Genomic DNA, 24002 nt, shown 5'->3' with positions numbered 1-24002 from the left:
CTCCCAACACCATTTATTGAAGAGACTATAGACTGTCCTTTCCCCATTGTGAATTCTTGGCTCCTTTATTATAAATTAATTGACCATTTGTGTGTGGGTTTATTTCTGGGCTTTATTCTGTTCTGTTGATCTGTGTGTCTGTTTTTATGCCAATACCATGCTGTTTTAATTACTACAGTTTGTAATATGGTTTGAAATCAGGGAGTATGGTGCCTCCAGCTTTTTGTTTTTTTCACAAGATTGCCTTGACTATTCAGGGTATTTTGTGGTTCCATACTAATTTTAGGCTTATTTTTTCTATTTCAGTGAATAGAATATGTAGGTTTTATACATATATATATATATATATATATATATATATATATATGTAATACATGTATATATAATGTATATATAACATATATTATATGTATATTTTATAATAGAATATATACATTATATATTTTTTCTATTTCAGTGGAAATGACATTGTAATTTCTATAAGGATTGCACGAGCTATAGATTGTTTTGGGCAATGATGGACATTTTCATGATATTAATTCCTCCTGTCCATGAACATGGGATGTCTTTCCATTTGTTTCTTTTATTTCTTGTATTTTTTGTTGTACAAATCTTTCACTTCCTTGTTTAAATTTATTCCTATATATTTTATTATTTTTGGTGCTGTTGTGAAAGGGATAGTTTTGTTTATTTTTCAGATGATTCATCATTAGTATAAAGGAATGCAGCTGATTTCTGTATGTTGATTTTGTATTCTGCAACTTTACTGAAATCAGTGATTAGTTCCAAAAGTTTTTTGGTTGAGTCTTCAGATTTTTTTTTTTTTAAATAGATAAAATGTCATCAGAAAATAATGACAGTTTTACTTTTTATTTTCCAATTTGGATGCCTTTTACTTTTTTATCTAGCTTAATTGCTCTAGCAAGGACTTCCAGTAGTATATTGAATAAGAGTGGGCATCCTTGTGTTATTCCTGATCTTACAAGAAAAGCTTTCAGTTTTTCTCCATTGAGTATAATATGAGCTGTGAGGTTTTCCTATATGATAGCATTTATTGTGTTGACTTCTGGCCCTTCTCTACTCAGCCTGTTAAGATTTTTTATCATAAAGGGATATTGTATTTTGCCAAATGCTTTTTTTACATCTATTGAGATGATCATGTGATTTTTGTTTTTCATTTTATTAATGTAATGTATTACATTTGTTGATTTGCATATGTTGAACCATTCTTCCATCCCAGGGATAAATCCCATTTCGTTATGATATATAATCCCTTTAATGTGTTCTTTAATTTGGTTTGCTAATATTTTGTTGAGAAATTTGCATTTGTATTCATTAGGGATGGTAGTCTGTCGTTTTTTTGTTTTTTTGTTTTTTTTGGTGGGGGGTGGGGGGGTATTCTTACCAAGTTTTGGTGTCCGTAATGCTAGCCTCATGAGTTTGGAAGTGTTCCCTCCTCCTTGCTATTTTGGAAGAGTATGAGGAGGATTGGTGTTAACTCTTTAAATGCTGCTTGGAATTCTCCGGTGAAACTGCTTGGTCCTGGAGTTTTCTGTGTTGGGAGTTTTTGATTACTGATTCAGTCTCTTTACTTGTTATTTGTTCAGATTTTCTATGTCTTTTTATTCAGTTTTGGTCAGTTGTATGTTTCTAGGAATGTATACATTTCTTCTAGGTTATATAATTTGTTGACATATAATTCTTCATAGCAGTACTTTAAAATTTTATGTATTTCTGTAATATGAGTTGTAATGTTTTTCATTTCTAATTTTATTTTTGTTTTTTGAGGCTTCACTTCTTTTCCTCTTAGTCTAGCTAAAGGTTTGTAAGGTTTGTTTATCTTTTCAAAGAACCAGGTCTTCGTTTCATTGATGGTTTCTAATGTTTTTCTGGTCTCTATTTCATTTATTTCCACTCTAATCCTTACCATTTTCTTCTTTCTGCTAACTTTGGGCCTAACTTACTCTTCTTGTTCCTTGAGGTGTAAATTTAGGTTGTTTATGTGAGCTATTTCTAATTTTTTAATACATGCATTTACTGCTATAATTTTTCCTCTCAGAACTGCTTTTGCTGCATCCACAATATTTGATATATTGTGTTCTTATTTCATTTGCTTTGATATAATTTTTTTATTTCCTATTTGGTTTCTTCTTTGATCCATTGGTTTGGAAGTGTGTTGCTTAGTTTCCATATATTTGTAGATCTTACTTTTCTCTTGTTGTTTTCTAGTTTCATACCATTGTGGTCAGAGAAGATAGTTGGTATGAATTTAGGCTTCCTAAGCTTGTCATGATTTGTTTTGTGGCATACCATATGCTCTGTGTTGGAGAATGTTCCATGTGCACTTGAGAAGAATGTTTATTTTGTTTATTTTGTTAGGTGGAATGTTCTATATGTCTGTTAAGAACACTTGGTTCTGAAATGTGGTTCATTCCAGTGCTTCCATATTTATGTTCTGCCTTGATAATCTATCCTTCACATAGTGGGATATTGAAGTCTCTCATATTTACTTACTGTATTGTCTGTTTTTCCTTTAAGATTTGTTTTAGTTGATTCATATATCTCAGTGCTTAGGATTTGGGAATGTATATATTTACCATTGTTATATCTTCTTGATGTATTAATCCCTTTATCATTATATAATGACCTTCTTTGACTCTTGTTACCCTTTTTGGCTTGAAGTCTATTTTTTTTCATGTATTATGGCTGTGCTCACCTGTTTTTTTTGGTTTTTTTTTTGGTTTGTTTGTTTTCTTAGAATATCATCTTCTGTCCTATCACTTTTCAGCCCGCGTGTCATTAGGGTGGAATGAGTCTCCTATTGGCAGCATGTAGTTGGGTCTTGTTTTGTTTATATATCCAGCCCCTTTTGTTTTGCTTTGTTAAGTTTATTTTGAGAGAGACACCCATGTGTACAGGGGAAGGACAGAGGGAGAGAGAGGGAATCCCAAACAGGCTCCGTGCATGGCTTGATCCCACAAACCGTGAGATCATGACCTAATCAAGAGTCAGATGCTCAGATGATTTGAGCCACCTGGGTGCCACCACTTTGTGTTTTGATTGGTGAGTTAATTCATTTATGCTTAGGGTAATTATTGATATGTAAGGATTTACTACAACCATTTCATATTTTTCCTTCTGGTTATTTTGTTTCTCTCTTGTTTTTCCTTTTGTTTCTGTCTGTAAGCTGGTTTTCCATAATGATTTGCTCAGTCTCCCGTTTTTTGATGTTTCATGTATATGCTGTAGATTTTTGCTTTGTGATTACTATGAGGTTACACAAAACATTTCAGAGGTAATGAAGTCCTTTTTCTGCTAATGAAAAATTTATCTTCATTTGCCTATAATGGTTCTATCCTTTTACTCTTCCCCTTTTATATTTTTTTGATGTTGTAAGTTATGTCTTTTTATATTGTGATTTCATTATCAGGAGGTAACTATAGTTATTTCTTAATACTTTCTAAAATCTTTATGCTGTAGTTAAGAGTTTAATATACTATCTTAAAAAAGAGTTACAGTATTCTAATATTGAGTATTCTGAGTATTTATTACCTTAATCAGAATTTTCTGTACTTTGGTCTTTTCATTTCAGCTTGAGGCACTCCTTTTAACATTTCTTACAAGTATGTCTAGTGATGGCGAACTCCCTCAACTTTTGTTTGTCTAGGAAAACTTCTCTTTATTTTTCATAGCTCAAAGATAACTTTGCCAATGGAGTATTCTTGATTGTTTTTATCATTCAGTGTTCTGAATGTGTCATTCCATTCTCTCCTGGCCTATAGAGTTTCTGCTGGGAAACCTGCTGATAGCCTTATGGGGTGGGATACCTTTGTAGGTTACTGTCTTTTTTCCTTGGGCTGCCTTTATAATTCTTTATTGTTGACTTTGACAGTTTTCATACAATGTGTCTTAAAGAAGTTTTTTTTTGTGTGTTGGTATAATAATGTGTTTTGTCAGCATTGTGGAGTTGTATCCAGTTCTTTCCCTGGGTTTAGAAAGTTCTCAACTATCATTTAAGTACACTCTGTGCTCCCTTCTCCCTCTTTTTTTTTTTTTTTTTTTGAGATACCCTTATTATGGGGCTTGAACTCAAGACCCTGAGATCAAGAGTCTACTGACTGAGCCAGCCAGGCACCCCAGGGTTTTTTTTACTTTTTAAAAATCTTAAATCTGGGGCTCCTGGGTGGCTTGGTTGAGTGTCAGACTTTGGCACAGGTCCATGATCTCATGGTTCAGGAGTCAAGCCCTGCATTGGGCTCTATGCTGACAGTGCAGAGCCGGCCTCAGATCCTCTGTCTCCCTTTCCCTCTGCCCCTACCCCGCCTCTTTCTCTCTAAAATAAACATTTTAAAAAAATCTTAGTTTTTTCTCCCCTTCCACCTGGATCATTTCTGTATTACTATCCTTGAGTGTGCTGATTCTTACTCTTCCATATGATCTGTTTCCAGGGTATTCTAATTCATTCTTCATATATTCATTTCTTCACCCCAGAATTTTTTTTTCTTTTTTTTAGAATTTTAACCTGTCTGGCAGAATACTCATTTGTTAATTTTGTTCCTGGGATCATTTATTGCCTTTCTGAGTTTTTGAGTGGCTCATTGAATTTCTTTGTAATAGCTGTTTTACAGTTGTTTTATAGTCTTTATCAGTTAGATTACAATATTTTATGTCCTTTGGGTTCAGTTGCTGGAAAACTGTCATTTTCTTTTTGTGATTTCATATTACAGATGGAAAGTGCCTCTGCTCCATTTGAAGTAGTGAACACCTTTCTTATTTAGGCAAGGTTTTGTTTATTTTGATTCTTAGAATTCAACAGATTTGGAATTAGGAGCCTTCATTTTGTTTTCCAGAAGGTGGCACTATAGCACAAGTCTTTCGTTTCTCTTACCAGAACTAACTCATCTTAAGGTTGTAAGCAGATGCATTAAAAGGAAAAAGAAAAAGGAGCAAAGGTGGCTGCAGAGCTTGAGGAGAGGTGTATATTTAGCACTTGGGGCTTTGGGTGTGCCAGGGGCCTGCTGGGGAATCTTCAAGGTGGGGTGGGTACCAGAGGTCCATGAGTTATTCTCTTACTCCCCCTTTCCCCCTCCTCCCCCTGGCAGATAGCAAGAGACACTTTCCTTTGCCTACTTCCCTTTCCTTCTGCTGTTCGCAGGCACTGTGGTCTCTCTTCAGAGAGAGCAGCTGGGTTTTGCCGCTACTGCATGCATGGTCAGGTAGACAGACTCCTAGTCTCCCGCCTTTACCTTCCACCTCCTGTGCCAGAAAGGCTTGCTGGCTTGCTGCTGGACCAGCCACCACCTTCTTTGCTCTTGTTGCAGCCTCTCTGGTTCAGTCCACTCACTTTAAGGTGCACAGATGGATAGATCTCTCAGGTGTCCTGGTATCCCGTGTGGAGGTACTTTTTTTTCTCCTTTGGTTATGGATGTCCAATTAGTTGTAAAGCAAAGAGGAGAGAAAAAGGGAATGACTCAGGCCACTGTGATGCTGATGATTGTAATACAGTTTAAAATGTAATAAGTACTTTAAGATACGTAATTTAGGACTTCTTTGGGGCATTTTATAAGAAATTGTCAATGTGTTATGTGTTTGTACTATTTTTTAAATGATATCTCCAATTCTTTAAAAAAAATTTTTTTAATGTTTTTATTTATTTTTGAGACAGAGAGAGACAGAGCATGAGCAGGGGAGGTGCAGAGAGAGAGGGAGACACAGAATCTCAAGCAGGCTCCAGGCTCTGAGCTGTCAGTACAGAGCCTGACGCGGGGCTCAAACTCATGGACTGTGAGATCATGACCTGAGCCGAAGTTGGACGTTTAACCGACTGAGCCACCCAGGTTCCCCATGATATCTCCGTTTCTTATTTTACTTTTTCTTTTTTTTTTAATGTTTATTTATTTTTGAGACAGAGACAGAGCATGAATGGGGGAGGGTCAGAGAGAGGGAGACACAGAATCCGAAGCAGGCTCCAGGCTCCAAGCTGTCAGCACAGAGCCAGACGCAGGGCTCGGACTCACGGACCATGAGATCATGACCTGAGCCAAAGTCGGAAGCTCAACTGACTGAGCCACCCAGGCACCCCCTTATTTTACTTTTCATAAAGTTTAATTCTTTATAATAGGAGACAGTGCAAGACACAGATCCCATTTTGAAAACTGTTCATAAACTTTCAGTGACCAGTCTGTGAAGTTTTTCATGCACCTTCTCAAATTGGATTGTGTTAAAGTTTTGATCTTCTGGTTACATTAAATAGCCAAAATTGGAAAAACCATTCTGCGAGGAATTATAAGTATTCATTTTGGTTAGGAAGAGTCTTTTGAATCTAGCTAGCATTTGTTGGTTTCAGAGTAAAGAATAGGTTTTATTGCCATGCTGAAATGTTTGGACATTTGGGGGACTAGGTTTTGGACTACTGGGGAAGATCAAGCTGGGGAGTAACTTAGTTAGATCTTTTTTTTAAAGAACGATACTGTGGTGTGTAGAGATTTGATTAGATTGTAGCATTTTGGAGACATAATATTAGTTAGCAGTTTTTTTCTTGTAGCTTTAAGAGTGAGTTGTGAATGCCTGAACTTGGACTTTGGCAGGAGGTACAAAGAGAGATGGTGATATTCTTGGGAGTTTCTGTACTAAATGTATATGAAGACCATATCAGCGGTGAGGGTATAGGAGGAAAAGGCAATGAGGAAGGACTTGTCAGTGTGCTAGGAGATGTTTTATTGACTTTTTTTGTATCTGTGACAGATCTTTAAACTTGTTAGTACACCTTTATATGTGTCATAATTGGTCTCGACCTAAACTGAGAGTTGTTTTTTGTGAGTTTTTGTTGATAATGCTCTCGATTTAGTATACCCTTACATAATGTGATAATCAGTAGATATTTCTCAACACATTGTGGTCGGGTCTGGGGTAAAGGTAGACATAGTTACCTAGAATCTCTGTAGGGGAAACAGACAAGCATACCAAGAGTAACAATTTAATAGTGATAGAAATATGTGTAGATCTTAAGGTCTGGCAATTTATAAAATGTTTCTACTTGGTTGAATTTTGTTATTACTTATCTCTCCCAAGGTGTTAAAATTTGCTCATGAGTGTTCAGAAAGGGGGATTCTATGACTGCTATTTCTATTGGATAATTCTGCTGCTTCTTGGTCATGAGAGAAAACACTTCCTAGCTTCTTCCTTCCTTAGTAACTGAAGGAATGAAGAACCTCAGATTTGGTTTATAAGTAGGTAGAATGTGAATGAGTAACTGAAGGGGATGCCTTTGGAGGCCAGAGTCCTTTCCCAGAAAACTCAACTTTTCCGTGAATTGGAATGTAAAACATGTACTGAAATGTGGGGTTTTATTGTGGGCTGCCGTATCAGCACCTCACTTCCGGTCCCCACTTTTCTTTTAAGAAAGAGTTCTGTGACAACATGCTATAACCACACGTGTCTGTGCTCAGTTTGCCATTTGGGTTATTTATTACTCTTTGCACTGAACAATATAGAGGTTTGTTTATTTTTTATTTTTTCTTTTTTTAAATCCAAGTTAGTTAACATATAGTGTAATAATGATTGCAGGAATAGAATTTAGTGGATTCATCGCTTACATGTGTTTGTGTATAATACCTAGTGCTCATCCCAACAAGTGCCCTCCATAATGTCCATTGCCAGTTTAGCCCATCCCCCCACCCAATACCCCACCAGGAACCCTCAGTTCTCTGCATTTTAAGAGTCTCTTATGGTTTGTCTCCCTCTCTGTTTTTAACTTCTTTTTGCTACCCTTCACCTATGTTCATCTGTTTTGTTTCTTAAATTCCACATATGAGTGAAATTCTGTGATATTTATCTTTCGCTTATTTCGCGTAGCATAATCCACTCTAGTTCCATCCACATTGTTGCAAATGGTAAGATTTCATTCTTTTTGATCGCTGAGTAATGGTTCCATGAACAATACAGTTTTACAATCTGAGTTAGTGGGTCTTATCTTTGAGAAGCTGACGACTGACTTTGTCTTTGAATTAGATACTTAACAGATACTTTCTAAATGAATTTTAAAGTTTATTTATTTTGAGAGAGAGGGAGAGAGTGCATGCGCAATAGCGTGAGCAGGGGGAGGAGCAGAGAAAGGGGGAAGGAGAGAATCCCAGCAGGCTCCGTGCCCAGCACAGAGCCCTACTCAAGGTGGGCCCAATCTCAAGACTGAGACCATGACCTGAACTGAAACCAAGAGTCAGATGCTCAGCTGACTGAGCCACCCAAGTGCCCCTCTAAATGAATTTTAAAACAGTGGTTCTCAAGTGTGGTGGGAGGGCTCCTGGGCTTTCCTGAGACTAAGGTCTGTGAAGTCCTCACTTTTCCAACTATTCATCTGTTTGAGGTCAGATTGCTCTATGTATTTCAACCAGAATAGCATATCCCAACAGATTGAATACAAAAGTAGATATTAGAATTGGTCTGTTTTCTTTTAAGCCATACATTTAATGGTGTTTCCAAAAATTGTGAAACATCATCAGTCCTCTCACTACATTTTTATTTTGTTGTGGAAATATAATTATCTTTTCATACAAAAATACCAAAAAAACAAAAACAGGGTATTTAGTTTCAGAGGAGGCTATTAGTCATGGAACTCTGCCCATCCCTGCCTTGTGTAGGGATAGGACCCAAACTGGAGAAGATTAGTTATTTTCAAGGACCAGGGGCAGCTGCCTTTCTCTGGATTCACTAGCTATCAGAATGCATAAGCCTGGAACTGCTTAGGGTCATCTCTGTTGCCACCTGGAGAGGGCCTGCCTTAAAATGAAATGAATTCTGGGCAAAACAGAATGGAAAAGAGGGTCCTGGTGACATCATTTCAACTCCTGGATCCAGCTATGCCTAAAGTTAGCTTTAGCTTTACACTTCCCATTTATTAAATTCCTCCTTTTGATTACCCCGCCCAAAGGGCTATTTATGTTAAATTGTAGATTTGTTATTTTTTGACTTATATTTATATAAATAATTGTTATACCTATTTTATGATTTGTTATTTTATACTAAATAATTTAAATTATTTTCAGTTTTAATTTCTAGTTTGGTAAATACTGATAGATGTAACCCTTTTATTTTTTAAGTTTATTTATTTATTTTGAGACAGAAAGGAAGTGCATGTACACACGAGCAGGGAAGGAGGGGCAGAGAGAGGGAGAGAGAGCCCAAGCAGGCTTGTGTGGCTTGAACCCACAAAACATAAGATCCAAAATCAAGAGTTAGACGCTCAACCAGCTGAACCACCCAGCAGCCCCAGATAGATGTACCCCTTTTAAATAAAAGCTCTTTGGAGTTCTCTATAATTTGTAACATGTAAAGGAATCCTGAGACTAAAATGTTTGAAAACTACCATTGTTAAGGTATTGCTGCTATTTCTTGGGGGTAATATAGGGAATGAAAGAACTGACTGAACAGTTTTCAGTGTTGTAATTATATATATTGTGATAAGTGTTTGCAGTGATAAGTGATTCGTATGATGCTCATGGATCGATCATGTTTAGATATGCTTATATTTTATATTGTAGAATGAAGTGGTGTGATAATTCTAAAGAATAACCTTTCTTTAAAGATTTTTTTCTCTGAAGGTTTTTGCGGTAGCTCATTACTGCATACAAATAATCTGTTTTTGCCTCCTTACTTGAATTGAATGAAACTGTATAATAAACTATGGCAATTGAGTTTTTCAATATATGCATTATGTTTGTTGCAATGGATTTGGATTTCTAAATGATAATCCTAAGCATAGAATAATAGAACTATGACTTTGATGCAAATTAGATATTTTTCTTGAATATAAAGTGAAAATTTGGTAGGAACAGATGTGGGTGTATATCCGTGTTCTAAAGTTACTGAGTTAACATATTTAAATTTAATTTTTAATTTCCACTGCCACCTCCAGCTACACCTTCTCAAGATTACCGAAAATGGAAGCTTGGGTTCAGTTCCTTCATTTATCTTCCACTGAGTTTCTAAAGCCTTGCTTGAGAAACTTGAGTAAAACAAAACAAACTTCTTTTTGAAAAAATGTACTAGAAGGGTACCTTTTTTAATTTTAATGTGCCATTACTATTTTGAAACTCCTAAATTAAAAGGTAAAAACTAATATGAAAAGTGTGTTAGGAGGATTAATTTACAATCATTGTAACTAGGGGCAATTTGATTCATGCTGTTTAAAGTATTACTTAATAAAAGTCTCTTCCTCTGGGGTATTTTATTACTTTTTTTAATGTTTATTTTGAGAGAGAGTGAGCCTGTGCCCACAGGAGAGGGGCACAAAGAGGGAGAGAGAATCTCAAGCAGGCTCCATGCCCAGCACAGAGCCTGACATGGGGCTCCATCCCACAAACCGTGAGATCATGACCTGAGCCAAAACCAAGAGTTGGGATGCTCAACTAACTGAGCCACCCAGGCGCCCCTGGGAGATTTTATTTTAGCATTTGACTTTCTGAATTGCTTTGGCTTCTCCAACTTACTTAGTGTATGTACTTCCCTCCCCAGATACTGTTGGAAGAGAATGACCTTAGATGGTCACCCGTGCTAATGCTTTTCACTATTATTACTCTATCCTTAACATAAATTCAAAGATTGTTAAAATTTTACTTTTATGTCTTTACAATTTTTGGTTTAAATGACTTCATAGTGATTTGGACTTTTAATTTGTCAAAGCTCACTGAAAGAGTTAATTTTAAATCTTTACAGAAGTGAGAGGTTAGAAATCCAGCTGTTCATGAATGCTGTCTTTGCTCCATTCCACTAGACTTGTGTGCCTCAAGTGTCAAATAAGCATCCACTCCAGGCCTTTTCTCTTGAGTTCCCTTGGTCTAGGCTGCCCTTTTTCCAGATAGCCCAAAGCTGGTTTGTACTCCATTTTGATCCCCGTTTAGATTCAGTTTAATGTTACTTCATCAGGGTCCTTCCCTGATGATCTTATCTAATATGTATTCATTCATTCCTCTCCTCTTTCCTGTTTCTTCCTCCCTTTGCTTCATTCCTTTTACTCTGTTTTATCCCCATACTTTACCTCAGAGCACTTGTCTACATGACAGTATGTTGTGTATATCTATGTGTGTATTGTGTCTCCTCACTATACCCCTAATGTAAATTCTGTGAGAACAGGAACTTAAGTTTTTTCAAAGTTCTATCCTCAAGATCTAGAATAGCGCCTTACGTAGTACATGCTTAAATATTTTCAAAAGATGAATGTGATATTTGGAAGATAATCAGTAAATCATGTTATTTTCGGTACTTTATGAAGATGAAAAGAAAGGATCCCTGAGAAAAGTGAGCGGTTGATCTAGTGAGATAGATTTGAATATATTTTCTTTCTCTGCCTCAGTATTTTGTCTTAGATGCTGTGTTAGGCCCAGAGGCTACATATGTGAGTAAGAAGTTTTATTTTTGGATTTTTGTATGTTTTTGGTAAAATTCTCTTATATAATAGTGTATATTTTGTTTATAATGCCAGGTAACTTAATTTTTCTTATTACTAATATTTACAAGTCCATAATTATAGACAATACTGTATTATCTTATATTTCATATATCTGCATGAACAAAATTAAACCTAAGGGATTAATCTCTTACAGTTTTGTGAGCGATTTACTGTCCATTCCAGTGCTTCTCTGCCAGGGGCTGTTCAGCTTATGCTCAAAACCATTCTGATGATGGAAAACTCCCTTTCTTCTAAGCAGTTTATTCTGCCTTTGGGAGGCTTCTGGTTATTAAAAAAAAGTTCATCTCTATTTTAAGCCAAAATCTGTTGCTTCCACTTACTGGTTCTAATTATATCCCATGGAGGACGTATTGAATACGTGTAATCTTTTTTGTGATAGCCCTTCAATTATTTGAAAACCCACCAAGTTTTCTCTGACATTTCAATTTTCCAGGCTGAGAATCCCTAGTAAGCTATCTGGTAATGATACTCATTTACTATTCTGGTCATTTCCCAGGAATCCGTTTGAGTTTGCTTATGTAGTTATAAAAGGTGGTACCTAGAAATGAAAGCTTTGGCTCTCTTTACTGTATAGGAGAGCTGCACTGTCCTCTTTAGTGCTTAGTTTTTTTATTTTATTGCATCTTTATGATTTAAGTTTTTCCCCAACCACTTCACACTTTATCTCATATGACTTAATAACTAAAATACCTAGTTGTTCCTCTTCCACTCCATCTTTCACAAGTGCTGTTGGCAAATCATGTCTTACGCCTGCTTTATTTTGTAGTTCATGGTTTCTTTGTGTTTTGCCCACCTAGCCCTCTTCAACCCCCAACACACACACACACACATGCACACGCACGCACACGCATGCACTCACAAGGGTAATTGGAGTTGGGGCACTCTGTGGTTAATTTGATGTTTTATTGGCAGATTATGTACTTGCTTGGTTGAGAAGTACTTAATGGAACTTAGATTCAGGGAATTTGGCCTGTTTTCTAAGATAGGGATGAAGTTGGTCACTAAGTGTTCTTTGTACTGAAACTATTTTCAAAATCTGTTCTTTCTTTTGCTGTCTCTGGTGTGAAAGGAGATTTCAGTCTCATTTTTCTTTCACTGTTTCTAGAATGCTAGTAACATAGCATAGGGTAAAGTCTAGCTCTGACAAGATATATTCATTCAGTCTACAAACCCCTCATCAACAGTGGCAACTGGTGCAGTAAAGTACCACATGAACAATCTTGCTTGCCATGGAGACTTTTTTAAATAGCCCCTTACTATTTTAATATGATTTTCTTTGGTTAGGTGATTTAAACGTTTTTACTGCATTAATTTTGCATAGCAGGTTATTGCAAGGTGTTCAGGTAATGTAGCATTGGCACATTTAATTAAGATAGAAAAGAGAACACATATTTTGCCTTTTCTTCTTGATTTATGACATTGTGGCATATTACTTCTGTAGTTCAGATTTTTTTACTGAGCTGTAATTTTCAAGTACATACCTTTTTTATTTTAAAAAATAAATATGAAATCTTATAAGATTTAAGAAAAATTGCCTCTCAAGTATAAATTTACCCATTTTTCTGTTAAATGTGAAATTATAAACCTTGCTTCTACCATATAATTTACAGTCTAACAGATTTTAAAAAGTAATTTGCCCTTTCAGACAATTTCAAGCATTTAGAATATTTGTGTATGGTAGTTGATTTGCTGTGGTGGTTGTTATTTTTATTGGTTTTTGATTTGATTCAGTTGCTTCCTGTAGAAGATGTTGAGTAATCATTGTTCAGAAATGATTCCGTCCTGCTGTTTTATAAAATTATAGTCTGTAAACCATAATATTACAGAAATCGCAAGGGTTTTTTTTTCTAGATTTTTAGCTGGTAAAATTTTAATTGACTTACAGTGTCCTGTTTAGAAAAATAATGCAGCAACAATGAGATAGATTTGGTGTTTAGTTAAGAGAAATATAAAGTCACAGTTAAGTCATTAGAAAAGCCATTACTAAGTTGAAAATTCACCACAACAGTCAGACCAGTGTTGAATTAAATTGTAGCATTTGGACTCAGTGTAGAGAGTCTGAATTGGTTTATTAACAGCAGTGCAATAAAACAGTATAACACAGTGATAGTATTATGTATCACAGTGATTTCCAACAAATTGAAGTTTGTTTAGCTTGATGTCTGGTGAAGTAAGTGTTTAGTCGACTGTGTTTATTCAGGTTACCTAACATGAATAGGTATTGTTTCAGGGTCTCTCATGCAGTATTACCAGATTGCTGGATCTAAGTAAAGCTATAGGTACATCATGAGATCATATTTGTCCCATTTCTTCATGCTTATTTTTATCACAGATGTAAATATTTCTATGCCCATTATGATAAAACATGAAAAAATTGCCATAAATCATTTTGTCTCTTTTCTTTAAAGTGTGGGTTTAAGTACGTATATTGAAATAAATTTCAAAGGAAAAGTCTTAAAAAATTTTTTTCATGTTCTGTTGGAACAGATTTCTTTTTTATTCTTGTTTAGGTAATAGCCCATTTCAAGTCTTTGTAAATAAATGGAAATAGATCTATGAGGAAAGTTGACTTATGATTACTAACAAATTACCCTGAAACTTAATTTAGTAGCACAGCAGACATTTATCACCTCATGACCTTTATCATTCCTGTGTCAGGAATTTAGAAGCAGGTTAGCTGAGTATTTCTGCCTCGGAATCACGAGATTGCAGTTAAGCTGTCGATCAGTTCTGTAGTCTTCTCAAGGTTCTACTGAGACTGTAGAATCGGCTTCCAAGCTCACTCACATGTGGTTATTGGCAAGAGACTCAGTCGTCTGGCTGTTGGCTAGAGCTCTCATTTCATTGCCACATGGTGCTTTCCATAAGGCTACTTGAGTGTCCTTGGAACATGGCAGCTGATTTCTCTAGAAGTGAATCCAGAAAGAGAGCATTCTTCTGCTGTTCTGTTTAGTTAAGCACCTAAATTGAGCCCTCTCTCAAAGGGTGGGGAATCAGGCTGTACCTTCTGAAGAAAAGAGTGAAGAATTTGAAGACAATACTTATCACAGCAATGTAGACTAGGAAGTCTTACAGTATATGATAAATGCTGTATACTATTTTCTTAATAGAGTAGTTGTCAATTCTGACACTGTATTAGACTTAACCTGCAGCCTTTATGAAACATTGAAGCAAAACATAGATGGTTGTATTAGGCCTGTTGATTGACTTGCATTCAGGTTTTTCCATAGGTGTTTCTATTGTACAACCAAAGCTGTTCACTGTCTTTTTTTAAGATGTACTTTTTGATTCAGTGACATAGGTTATCGCTATACTTTTGTAGAACTGTTACAGAATAGAGCTAAATACAGTATGTACAGTTCATGGCACAAACTAGATTAGTAGATATTAATGCTTGGCTATTGCTAGTATTTTATTGTTCACCCTGACTTGTAAAATGGTCATTAATTAAATAGGTAACAATCTTAGCTTAGTTGAAAAAGAGTTATCTGACTTTTTGTTAGGGTGGGCATGGCTCAGGCATCAAAAACTTTCTCCCCTCACTCTGTTCCTCCTTCACTTGTCCCCGCTACCTGCTTCCCCCACTCAAAAAAAAGAAAAAAAAGAAAAAAAAAGAAAAAGAAAAAAACAACCAATAACCATAATTATTTGTTTATACTTTCACATATTTGTTACTCAAACATAAGCCAATCCAAATATATAATTTCTTCTCTTTTTCCCACACAAATGGTAACATACCTGCTTTTCTCTGCCTTTTTAAACTTGCCTCTTAAATTTAACAAATTCATAGGGAACATTTCTGTAGTAGGAAAACTTCTTCATTCTTTTTTGCATTTTTTTGGTGTATCCCATTCCTTGTGTAGATTTACTATACTATAATCGCTTTTTCCAGTCCTCTGTAAATGGACATTTGCATTTTTATTTTCAATCAGTGTGACAGTGAATGACTTGTACATGTGTCATTTTGAGTATGTAAGTATGTCTGTGAGGCAACTTCAGAGAAGTAGAACTGCTGTCCGTTGTACTTGGGATTGTAAGCTGCCATACCTTAGGGGCTACTGCTTTCCTCACAGCAGCCACGGTGTTTGAGAAAAACTGCTTGTATGCTCATAGCCTTATCTCCAGAATATATTTTCATCTTTTTTAGATTTTTGCCAATTTTATAACCAAAAAATAGTACTTCGGTATAGCTTAAGTTTGAATTTATCTTATGGATGAGGGTGTATTTTTACCCATATTCAGACTGACTTTTCTTTTTCTGTTCAGCATCTATTTGTATTCTTTGTCTTTTTTCTTTTATGGTTTTGGTCTTACTAATTGATAGAAACTCTGCATATTAGGAGAATTCACCTTTTGCAGAAAACAATTTGAGCTTTTTTTGAAGTTTTGCCTTTTTTTTGTACAATCAAATTACTCTTGTGATAACTTGCCATAACTCAAAAAGTCTTCATTATTCCAGAGTTCTAAAGTAACTGTCTTATTTTTTTCCAGATACTTTAATGTCCTTTATAAAAGCTAAAGTTTCTGTTGTTAATGTACTATGTAGTGGGTTTTCAGGTTTCATTTTAGTGCCCTCTCTGTCTGGATTTTCTTAGCTAATTTAGTTATTGGGATGGAGGGGAAGCCTTTTTGGATTTTTATTGGTGCCGCACTAATACTACGTTTTTGATGTTTTGATACTGTTTTTACTTTGTTAAAACTTCTCTTTTAAATAATAGTAAAGCCTGCTGAGTTTTTAATACATATGTTAGTATATATGTGGAAGGATACTGAGTAATGGCCACATATATCATGTAAAATACATTACTATAAGAGAGAACTTCGATTTCTTCATTGCTTTATGGGCTAGGTGCTTTTTACATATATTAACTCACTTAACTACCATACTGACTGAGTCAGTTTTATAACTGGAGTTTTTAGAATGTGTAATTGCTTATGGCTAAATTTCCTTCAACATTGTTTTTTTCTTCAGCTGTGATGCAGATCCATCAGCCCTAGCAAAATATGTTCTCGCTTTGGTAAAGAAAGATAAAAGTGAAAAAGAGTTAAAGGCATTATGTATTGATCAACTGGATGTATTTCTTCAAAAAGGTAAAAAAAAATCTTTGGTTTAAAAATACTAGTTTATTTCAATAAATCATTTAAAGGAAGATTTTCCACAATATGAAAGAAACTCAGAGAACAGGCTCTAATTGTCATAAACAGTGTTATTACTGATGTTAGCCATATATGGAAGCTTTTTTTCCCTTAACATCTTTATTCTCTTTTTTAAAGCATGCTGATACTTTTCCTTAAAAGATTAAATGCATGCTTGTTTATTTAAAAATAGTACTGCTTAAGAAACTGCTTTGAATGTTGTCTTAGATAGTGCTTCTAACTTTTTTCATGTTGCCACCATCTAGATAATGATGATATTTATGTTTGGCACACAGGGCACGGGGTACATGGAGACAAGTCATGGCTGGAAGCAACTGGCCTAGAAGCCCTGGCCATCCTAGTCCCTCTACCCTGAAATTGAATGGATTAGTATTACCATAGGATTTGTGCCATGGCACACTGGTTGGAAAGCTCTTGGTGTTACAGTGTTCTAGATTTATAAAAGTCAGTGTATATTCCATCATATTGAACTCTGATGTGTAGAGGGGAAGAATTGATGTCTTAGCAAATCTCTTTAATCTGTGGTTTTTTTTTTTTTTTTTTTTTGGTTTTATTTGTAGAGACACAGATATTTGTGGAAAAACTTTTTGATGCTGTGAATACAAAGAGTTATCTACCTCCTCCAGAGCAGCCATCATCAGGAAGCTTAAAGGTAGAATTTTTTCAGCACCAAGAAAAAGATATAAAAAAAGAAGAGGTAAGGATTTGTGTTAAACCTTGGATGTTCTTTAAAAGCATATAAGGAGGGGCGCCTGGGTGGCTCAGTCGGTTAAGCGTCCGACTTCAGCTCAGGTCACGATCTCACGGTCCGTGAGTTCGAGCCCCGTGTCGGGCTCTGGGCTGATAGCTCAGAGTCTGGAGCCTGCTTCCGATTCTGTGTCTCCCTCTCTCTCTGCCCCTCCCCTGTTCATGCTCTGTCTCTCTCTGTCTCAAAAATAAATAAATGTTAAAAAAAAATTTTTTTTAAAGCATATAAGGGATTAGGGGTGCCTGGGTGGCTTAGTTGGTTAAATGTCCGACTTCGACTCAGGTCATGACCTTACGGTTCATGAACAAGTTTGAACCTTTCATCGGGTTCTGTGCTGACTGCTCAGAGCCTGGAGCCAACTTTAGATTCTTTGTCTCCCTGTCTCTCTCTCTCTCTGCTCCTCCCCCCACTCATGGTCTGTCTATCTGTCTCTCTCTCTCTCAAAAATAAACATTAAAAAAATTTTTTTAAACATACATGGAATAATTAAACTGAATTTTACTTTTTGTGTTTGTATTGAGATTTCTCAAGAACATCCCTTGGATCAGTCATAGGATTTAGCCTGTTGTCATACTCACGACTGTGATTTCTTACAGCAGAATCAGCATAGGGAAAAGGAAAAAGTGGGTGTTGTAAAGTCTGGGGGAAAATAGGCACGAGCTTCCATAGACTTCTCCCAGTGGAATCACAGAAGATCTTAACAAGTAGTTCAACACATGTGAACCAGGGAAGCTCTTAGCGACTCAGTGCCCAGGGTTTCAATTTAGGGCTGGTCACACATGAACCTTCGGCCTAATATGTACCAACATTTCAAACTCCCAGAGGAGAGCATGTGTTCAGCCTAAAACCATATTGTTTACACAAACAATTCAGGCATATAGTGAGCTATTACTGTCAGGGAATGATGGGAACCCTTCAGAAATCAAAGATCACAGATGCAAGCCAAGAGCTTACCTTACAAGAAGCAGGCCTTTCTGAGGCTAACAGTCTCAGGTTTACTTTTAACTCTTTTATGCATAGTATCTTACACTATGGACTTGCATTAAAAAAGGCTTTTAAGCAGTGTTTCTCGAAGTTTGGCCTAGTGATAGGATTTCCATTTTTCATCCAACATAGAACACTTTTGACAGTGAGAGTCTCCTCCCAGAGGGATATTGGAACAACTGGCATAAATGGACACAGTTATATTATCCTGTACACTGCCTGTATCAGAATATCTTAGACTTCTTGTTAAAAATGGAAAACCTTGAGCCCTGTCATATTTACAGAAGCCACATGTTCAATATTTCCTCTATTTGTTTATCCTCTAAATCCTGTTTTTCCTGGTAACACCTGTTAATGTCCTATGTAACCTGTGTTCTAGACAGTACAGCATGGAAAATTCTGGCCTCAGAAAAGTAGCATTGGTAAAGGGAATATTTTCCAGGGGTGCTTTCTATTAATAATGTAATATGAATGGAGGCCCCTTGTAGAAAGGAGGAATGTATAGCTGCTGTACTGCTATGAGAAACTTGAAGAACTGCTTCACCTTGTTTATTGTTTTTTCATATGTCTCTCTTTCTGACTTGGTTAGTTTTTTGTTTATTTTTGAAAAAAAATTATTTAAATTGTTTTAAATGTTTATTTACTTTTGAGAGAGAGAGAGAGAGCGCGCACACACGCACACACAAGTGGGGGAGGGACAGAAAGAGATAAGGAGACACGGAATCCGAAGTAGGCTCCAGGCTCTGAGCTGTCAGCACAGAGCCCAATGCAGGGTTCAAACTCAGGAACTGTGAGATCATGATCTGAGCAGAAGTCGGACGCTTACCCAAATGAGTCACCTAGCTGCCCTTTGACTTGGTTAGTTCTAATGCATTTTCCTATATTTATTAATGTGTTTGGTGCCAGACCAAATTCATGAAACCAAAACATGAATGTATGTTGGAATTTTGAAAGAAGGAATAAAAGTGGCTTTAGACTAATAATGTTAAAATGAGAACACTTGTCTAAATGTTTTTTCGCAGCTGTTACTATCTAAGATAAACATTTTTGAGTCTTGTTTGAATTTACTTTAACTTTCAACAAGGCTTTTTTCTATTGTTAAATGAAATGATTGTACTTCGAAATGTATATTTTTAATGCTTTTAGAAGAAAACACTTTTCTGTTTTAATATCAGTGAAGTCACTGAAATAGTAATATGGCAAGGAATAACTTGCTAAACTTAGCAAATTTTTCTTTGTATATCAGATCACAAAGGAGGAAGAGCGAGAGAAGAAGTTTTCCAGAAGGCTAAATCATAGTCCTCCCCAGTCAAGTTCCCGATACAGAGAAAATAGGTGATCGATTTATTGAACCATGTTCACTGTTCAGACATTGGATATCTTTTATATGAATGCTTAGACTGATTATCTTTTGTTTAGGGGCAAGTAGTGTGTACTCTTCTATTGGTCTAGGACAGTGCAACTCAGTCCTTTCTTACCAAGAGTATTTGTGTCAGATTTGTAGGTTCTGGAAGTGATGTTTAGAAAAGTGCTTGGCATGCATTAATTATTGCTATTGTTTTTATTTCCATCTTCAAATTCCAGTGAAATCTTAGTGTGAGAACGTTTTCTGCATGAATTTTTCCCTTTAGTGTGAATAAATTATTTTTCCCCACTAAGGCTTCAAAAGCATTTAGAGGCCAATTATATGTGATACATGCCTGTAAGTAGGAGTTATATGTACAAGATTGTATGTTCTATACGACAGGATGTACAGATGCTAAATGTAAAAATGTCTTTGTGTATAAGACAAAGGACTGAGTTATTTGGGAGGTTTTTTTTCCTTTAAAGGGTTTTAGAGTTCTTGAGCAGATCATGTTCAGTTTTTTCAGTTTGAGTTTCCTATATTTGCGGTGGGTTAAAGAATCATAACATTATAAGAATTAAATAATACTTTTGCATTTAGTGATTCTTTTCCTGTATCCACTTAAAAATTATTTTCCTAAAAGCGATCATTTATTTCTTTAGAAGTCGTGATGAGAGGAAAAAAGATGATCGTTCTCGCAAAAGAGATTATGATCGAAACCCTCCTCGAAGAGATTCATACAGAGATCGGTACAATAGAAGACGAGGCCGAAGTCGCAGTTACAGCAGGAGTCGTAGTCGAAGTTGGAGTAAAGAGAGACTTCGTGACAGGGATAGGGATAGAAGTAGGACTAGAAGCAGAAGCAGAACACGAAGCCGGGGTAAATAATTCATATATATGTATATTCTGATTAGCATTCTTCTATTGTGAAAAAACTGTATTTGAGGGTTTTAAAAACAGTTTTAATTTTTGTTAGTGTTGTCTTCATTTTTTCCATTTTGATGTATTTTGTGGTCCAAGTGAATGGTTTTTTAAAAATTTCTTCTAAAATTTTTATTTCATGCACATTTTAACCACAGTGAATCACCACTGCATGCCTTTCAGAATGACTGAAAGTGAACAGGCTGACTCTATCTAGTATTAGTAAGGATGGAGATAAACTGAACTCTTTGGAACATACTTTTATAGTATCTTAAAAATTAAATCTATACATACTGAATGACCCAGCTATCCTAACGCCTGAGTATTTATGTAAGAGAAACAGAAGTGTATTTCTACGGAGACTGGTACGTGAGTGATCATGGTACGTTCGTTTGCAGCAGCCAAACACTAGAAACAACTCGGATGTCATGTGAATGGATAAACTGATGCATCCGTACAGTGGATGAAAAGAACAGAACTTTGGATAATGTGTGTGACACAAGGATGGATCTCAAAATAATCCTGCTGAGTGAAAGAAGCTAGACGAGAAAGAATATATTTATATATAAAATTTTAGAAAATGCAAATTAATCTATGGTGATAGGAAACAAATCCGTGGTCACCAGGCATGGAGTAAAGGACAGATGACTTATTAAGGAGCAAAGGGTACTTTTGGGGGGTGATGATTATGTATTAGTGTGTATATTATTTTGGTTACGGTGTTTGGTTTCACGTGTGTATACATAGATACGATTCATTAAATTGTATAAATGTGTTCAGTTTATACCTTAAAATTAAGAAAACAATTAAATTTCTCATTTCAGATGTGTGTATTTGCAAGAGCATGTCATTTCCAACATGTATAATTTTTCTTCCAGTGTGTGTTATTGAAAGGAAGAAACCATAGGAGATAAAAACAACTAAAACACCTTCAAATAAAACACCTTTACTCAAGCTTAGATTTTTTGCTACTCTTTCAGCCTATATTGTACAGTCACCTTTAGTTATTGGGAAACAATATTTATTTCTATTACACCAAGTCTGCGTATAAGCTTTATACTTCTCTGTTACTTTTTTCTTAGTGTTTTCCTCCTCTGTGATCTAGGTGTACTAGGCCTTTCCACATATCGCTTTACGTAACTAGTCTCCTTAATCCTTTTCTCTTTCCTTGGGACCATAGACAGCCTAGCTAATGTTTTTGTTCATGTTTAATATGAACTTTTTTTCCTTCCTCTTCGCTCATCCATTTCTATCTTCAATAAATAGCTTTCACCATTAATATTAATAATGTATGGTATTTATTAAAAAGGCATGCTAGGAACTTTAGGTAGATGACAAATGTTCATCACAGAAAAAATAACCATATTTTAGTTGTATGTTTTGTGGGCTGAAGTTATGCATGCTAAGATTGTAGTGAAGAAAATAAATCTCTTTTTTTCTGTAAACAGAAAAAATGTTCATTAAGTATAGCAACATGATATGTAATTTTATAGTATAGGTCATATTGAAAAGAAACCGCTGATCTTGGAACATTGTATATTCATTTAGTAGTTTTCAAAAGAAAAGGAGGACTGTGTAAAATATGAACATTTTTTTCTGTTCAGCAAAATTACCACTGTTTTGTAGATCTGGGACTTCTTTTTAATAGAGTATAATTTTATAAGTCATTTGTATTTTGTTGCAGAAAGGGATCTAGTAAAACCTAAATACGACCTGGATAGAACAGATCCACTAGAAAACAATTATACTCCAGTCTCTTCGGTACCCAATATATCATCTGGTCACTACCCTGTACCTACTTTGAGCAGCACTATTACAGTAATTGCTCCTACTCATCATGGTAATAACACTACCGAAAGTTGGTCTGAATTTCATGAAGACCAAGTGGACCATAACTCATATGTAAGACCACCCATGCCAAAGAAACGGTGTAGAGACTATGATGGTAAGTCTTTCTAATGTTTCATGATGTTCTGAGTCAGTATTTCCAGTTGACAGCATTCCATGAGTCTAGATTTTATAGTTACTCAAAGATAATTAATGTATTGGAAATGGTGGTAAATTAGTCTTAGGCACTTCTTGAATTCCTCATATTATTTAAACCTTCATTAGTCACCACTGACTGTTGTATACCAATTTAAAGATATTGCTTATTTACACATAAATCTTAATATATTTTTGAAGTTTACCAAACAAAAATATTTACTGAGTTATTTGAGAATCTGCTACTGAAACATTCTTGACAAAACTTACTTCTTTAGAAGTAAATAGTTATTGGCATGTAAGCAGAACCTAGACATGCGACTCTCACCTGTATAAGAATTTTATTAATGAAGACTCTTAAAGTTTTACTGTAAAAGTTTTATAATTTGTATTAAGGCTGTAGTTGCAATAGTCTTAAAGTTTTTGGTGAGATTTAAATGAAATATTTCTAGTGACAAAAAGTATATATACTATATAATATGTATATTATGTTATAAAAGTTATATATTATGTCTTGCTAGCTAAGTACACTTATTTTAATTTGGTGATGTATTTTTTAATGTGTGTGTTAGCTATATTATCTACTTCAAAATTATATTACTGGAAATTAGCTCTTATATAGTTAAACTGGCCCAATATTAAAATTTTTTTATTTTTAAAGGTCTTGCCTTTGATAACTTATAGAAAATTTATATATCCAGCACTTAACCATATTTTTAATTGTTCTTCCTTACAGAAAAAGGTTTCTGTATGAGAGGAGACATGTGCCCTTTTGACCACGGAAGTGACCCTGTAGTTGTAGAAGATGTGAATCTTCCTGGCATGCTGCCTTTCCCAGCACAGCCTCCAGTTGTTGAAGGACCGCCTCCTCCTGGACTTCCCCCACCTCCACCAATTCTTACACCCCCACCTGTGAATCTGAGACCCCCAGTGCCACCACCAGGCCCATTACCACCCAGCCTTCCACCTGTCACAGGTAAGTAACTACATTTGCTTGCTGGTGACTAATATCTGTCTCTTCATAGTCTTTACAAAGTTAATGGTTTGATGCTTGCTTTTGTTAAAAAATATCTAAAGTAATCCTATAGTTGCCTGCTAAAAACTAAGAGCAAGGTACTCTTACTTAGAATATACTCTGACTTCGCAGGCTTTGCCAGACCTGTGGTTTACTGTGGTTTGGAGTGGCCCTGACTTAATGCATGTCCCTGATGAATCCCAGCTGCCAGTAGTCCTTTATAGCTTATAAGACAGACCTGTTTTTGGTATACATTAACAGGATATCTTACCTTAGAAAACTAATACAGTTGTAAGAACTTGGGAGTTTGTAGATATTATAATTGTGCTGATAAATGAGAATATCATGTTTGGATATATAGTAACTTATTTTATTTGTTTGC

The 24002-nt window shown here is 35.5% G+C and overlaps 1 protein-coding gene across 16 annotated transcripts in view; it reads left to right on the top strand.

The window, feature by feature from the left end:
• The window catches only part of RBM26 (RNA binding motif protein 26), an 85348-nt gene that overhangs the window by 13469 nt on the left and 47877 nt on the right, over positions 1 to 24002 (top strand). For all 16 annotated transcript variants that reach the window (XM_053216965.1, XM_053216962.1, XM_027065077.2 and 13 more), the window contains exons 2-7: positions 16440 to 16558; positions 17185 to 17321; positions 19603 to 19691; positions 20364 to 20581; positions 22307 to 22567; positions 23342 to 23581. In XM_053216965.1, coding sequence (XP_053072940.1) covers positions 16440 to 16558; positions 17185 to 17321; positions 19603 to 19691; positions 20364 to 20581; positions 22307 to 22567; positions 23342 to 23581 — 1064 coding nt within the window. The remainder of the gene's footprint in view (positions 1 to 16439; positions 16559 to 17184; positions 17322 to 19602; positions 19692 to 20363; positions 20582 to 22306; positions 22568 to 23341; positions 23582 to 24002) is intronic.

This window comes from Acinonyx jubatus, chromosome A1, assembly GCF_027475565.1.
Source record: "Acinonyx jubatus isolate Ajub_Pintada_27869175 chromosome A1, VMU_Ajub_asm_v1.0, whole genome shotgun sequence".
Classification (NCBI taxonomy): Eukaryota; Metazoa; Chordata; class Mammalia; order Carnivora; family Felidae; genus Acinonyx; species Acinonyx jubatus.
Note: the sequence above shows the minus strand (reverse complement) of the source record. Positions and strands in the feature narration are given on the sequence as shown.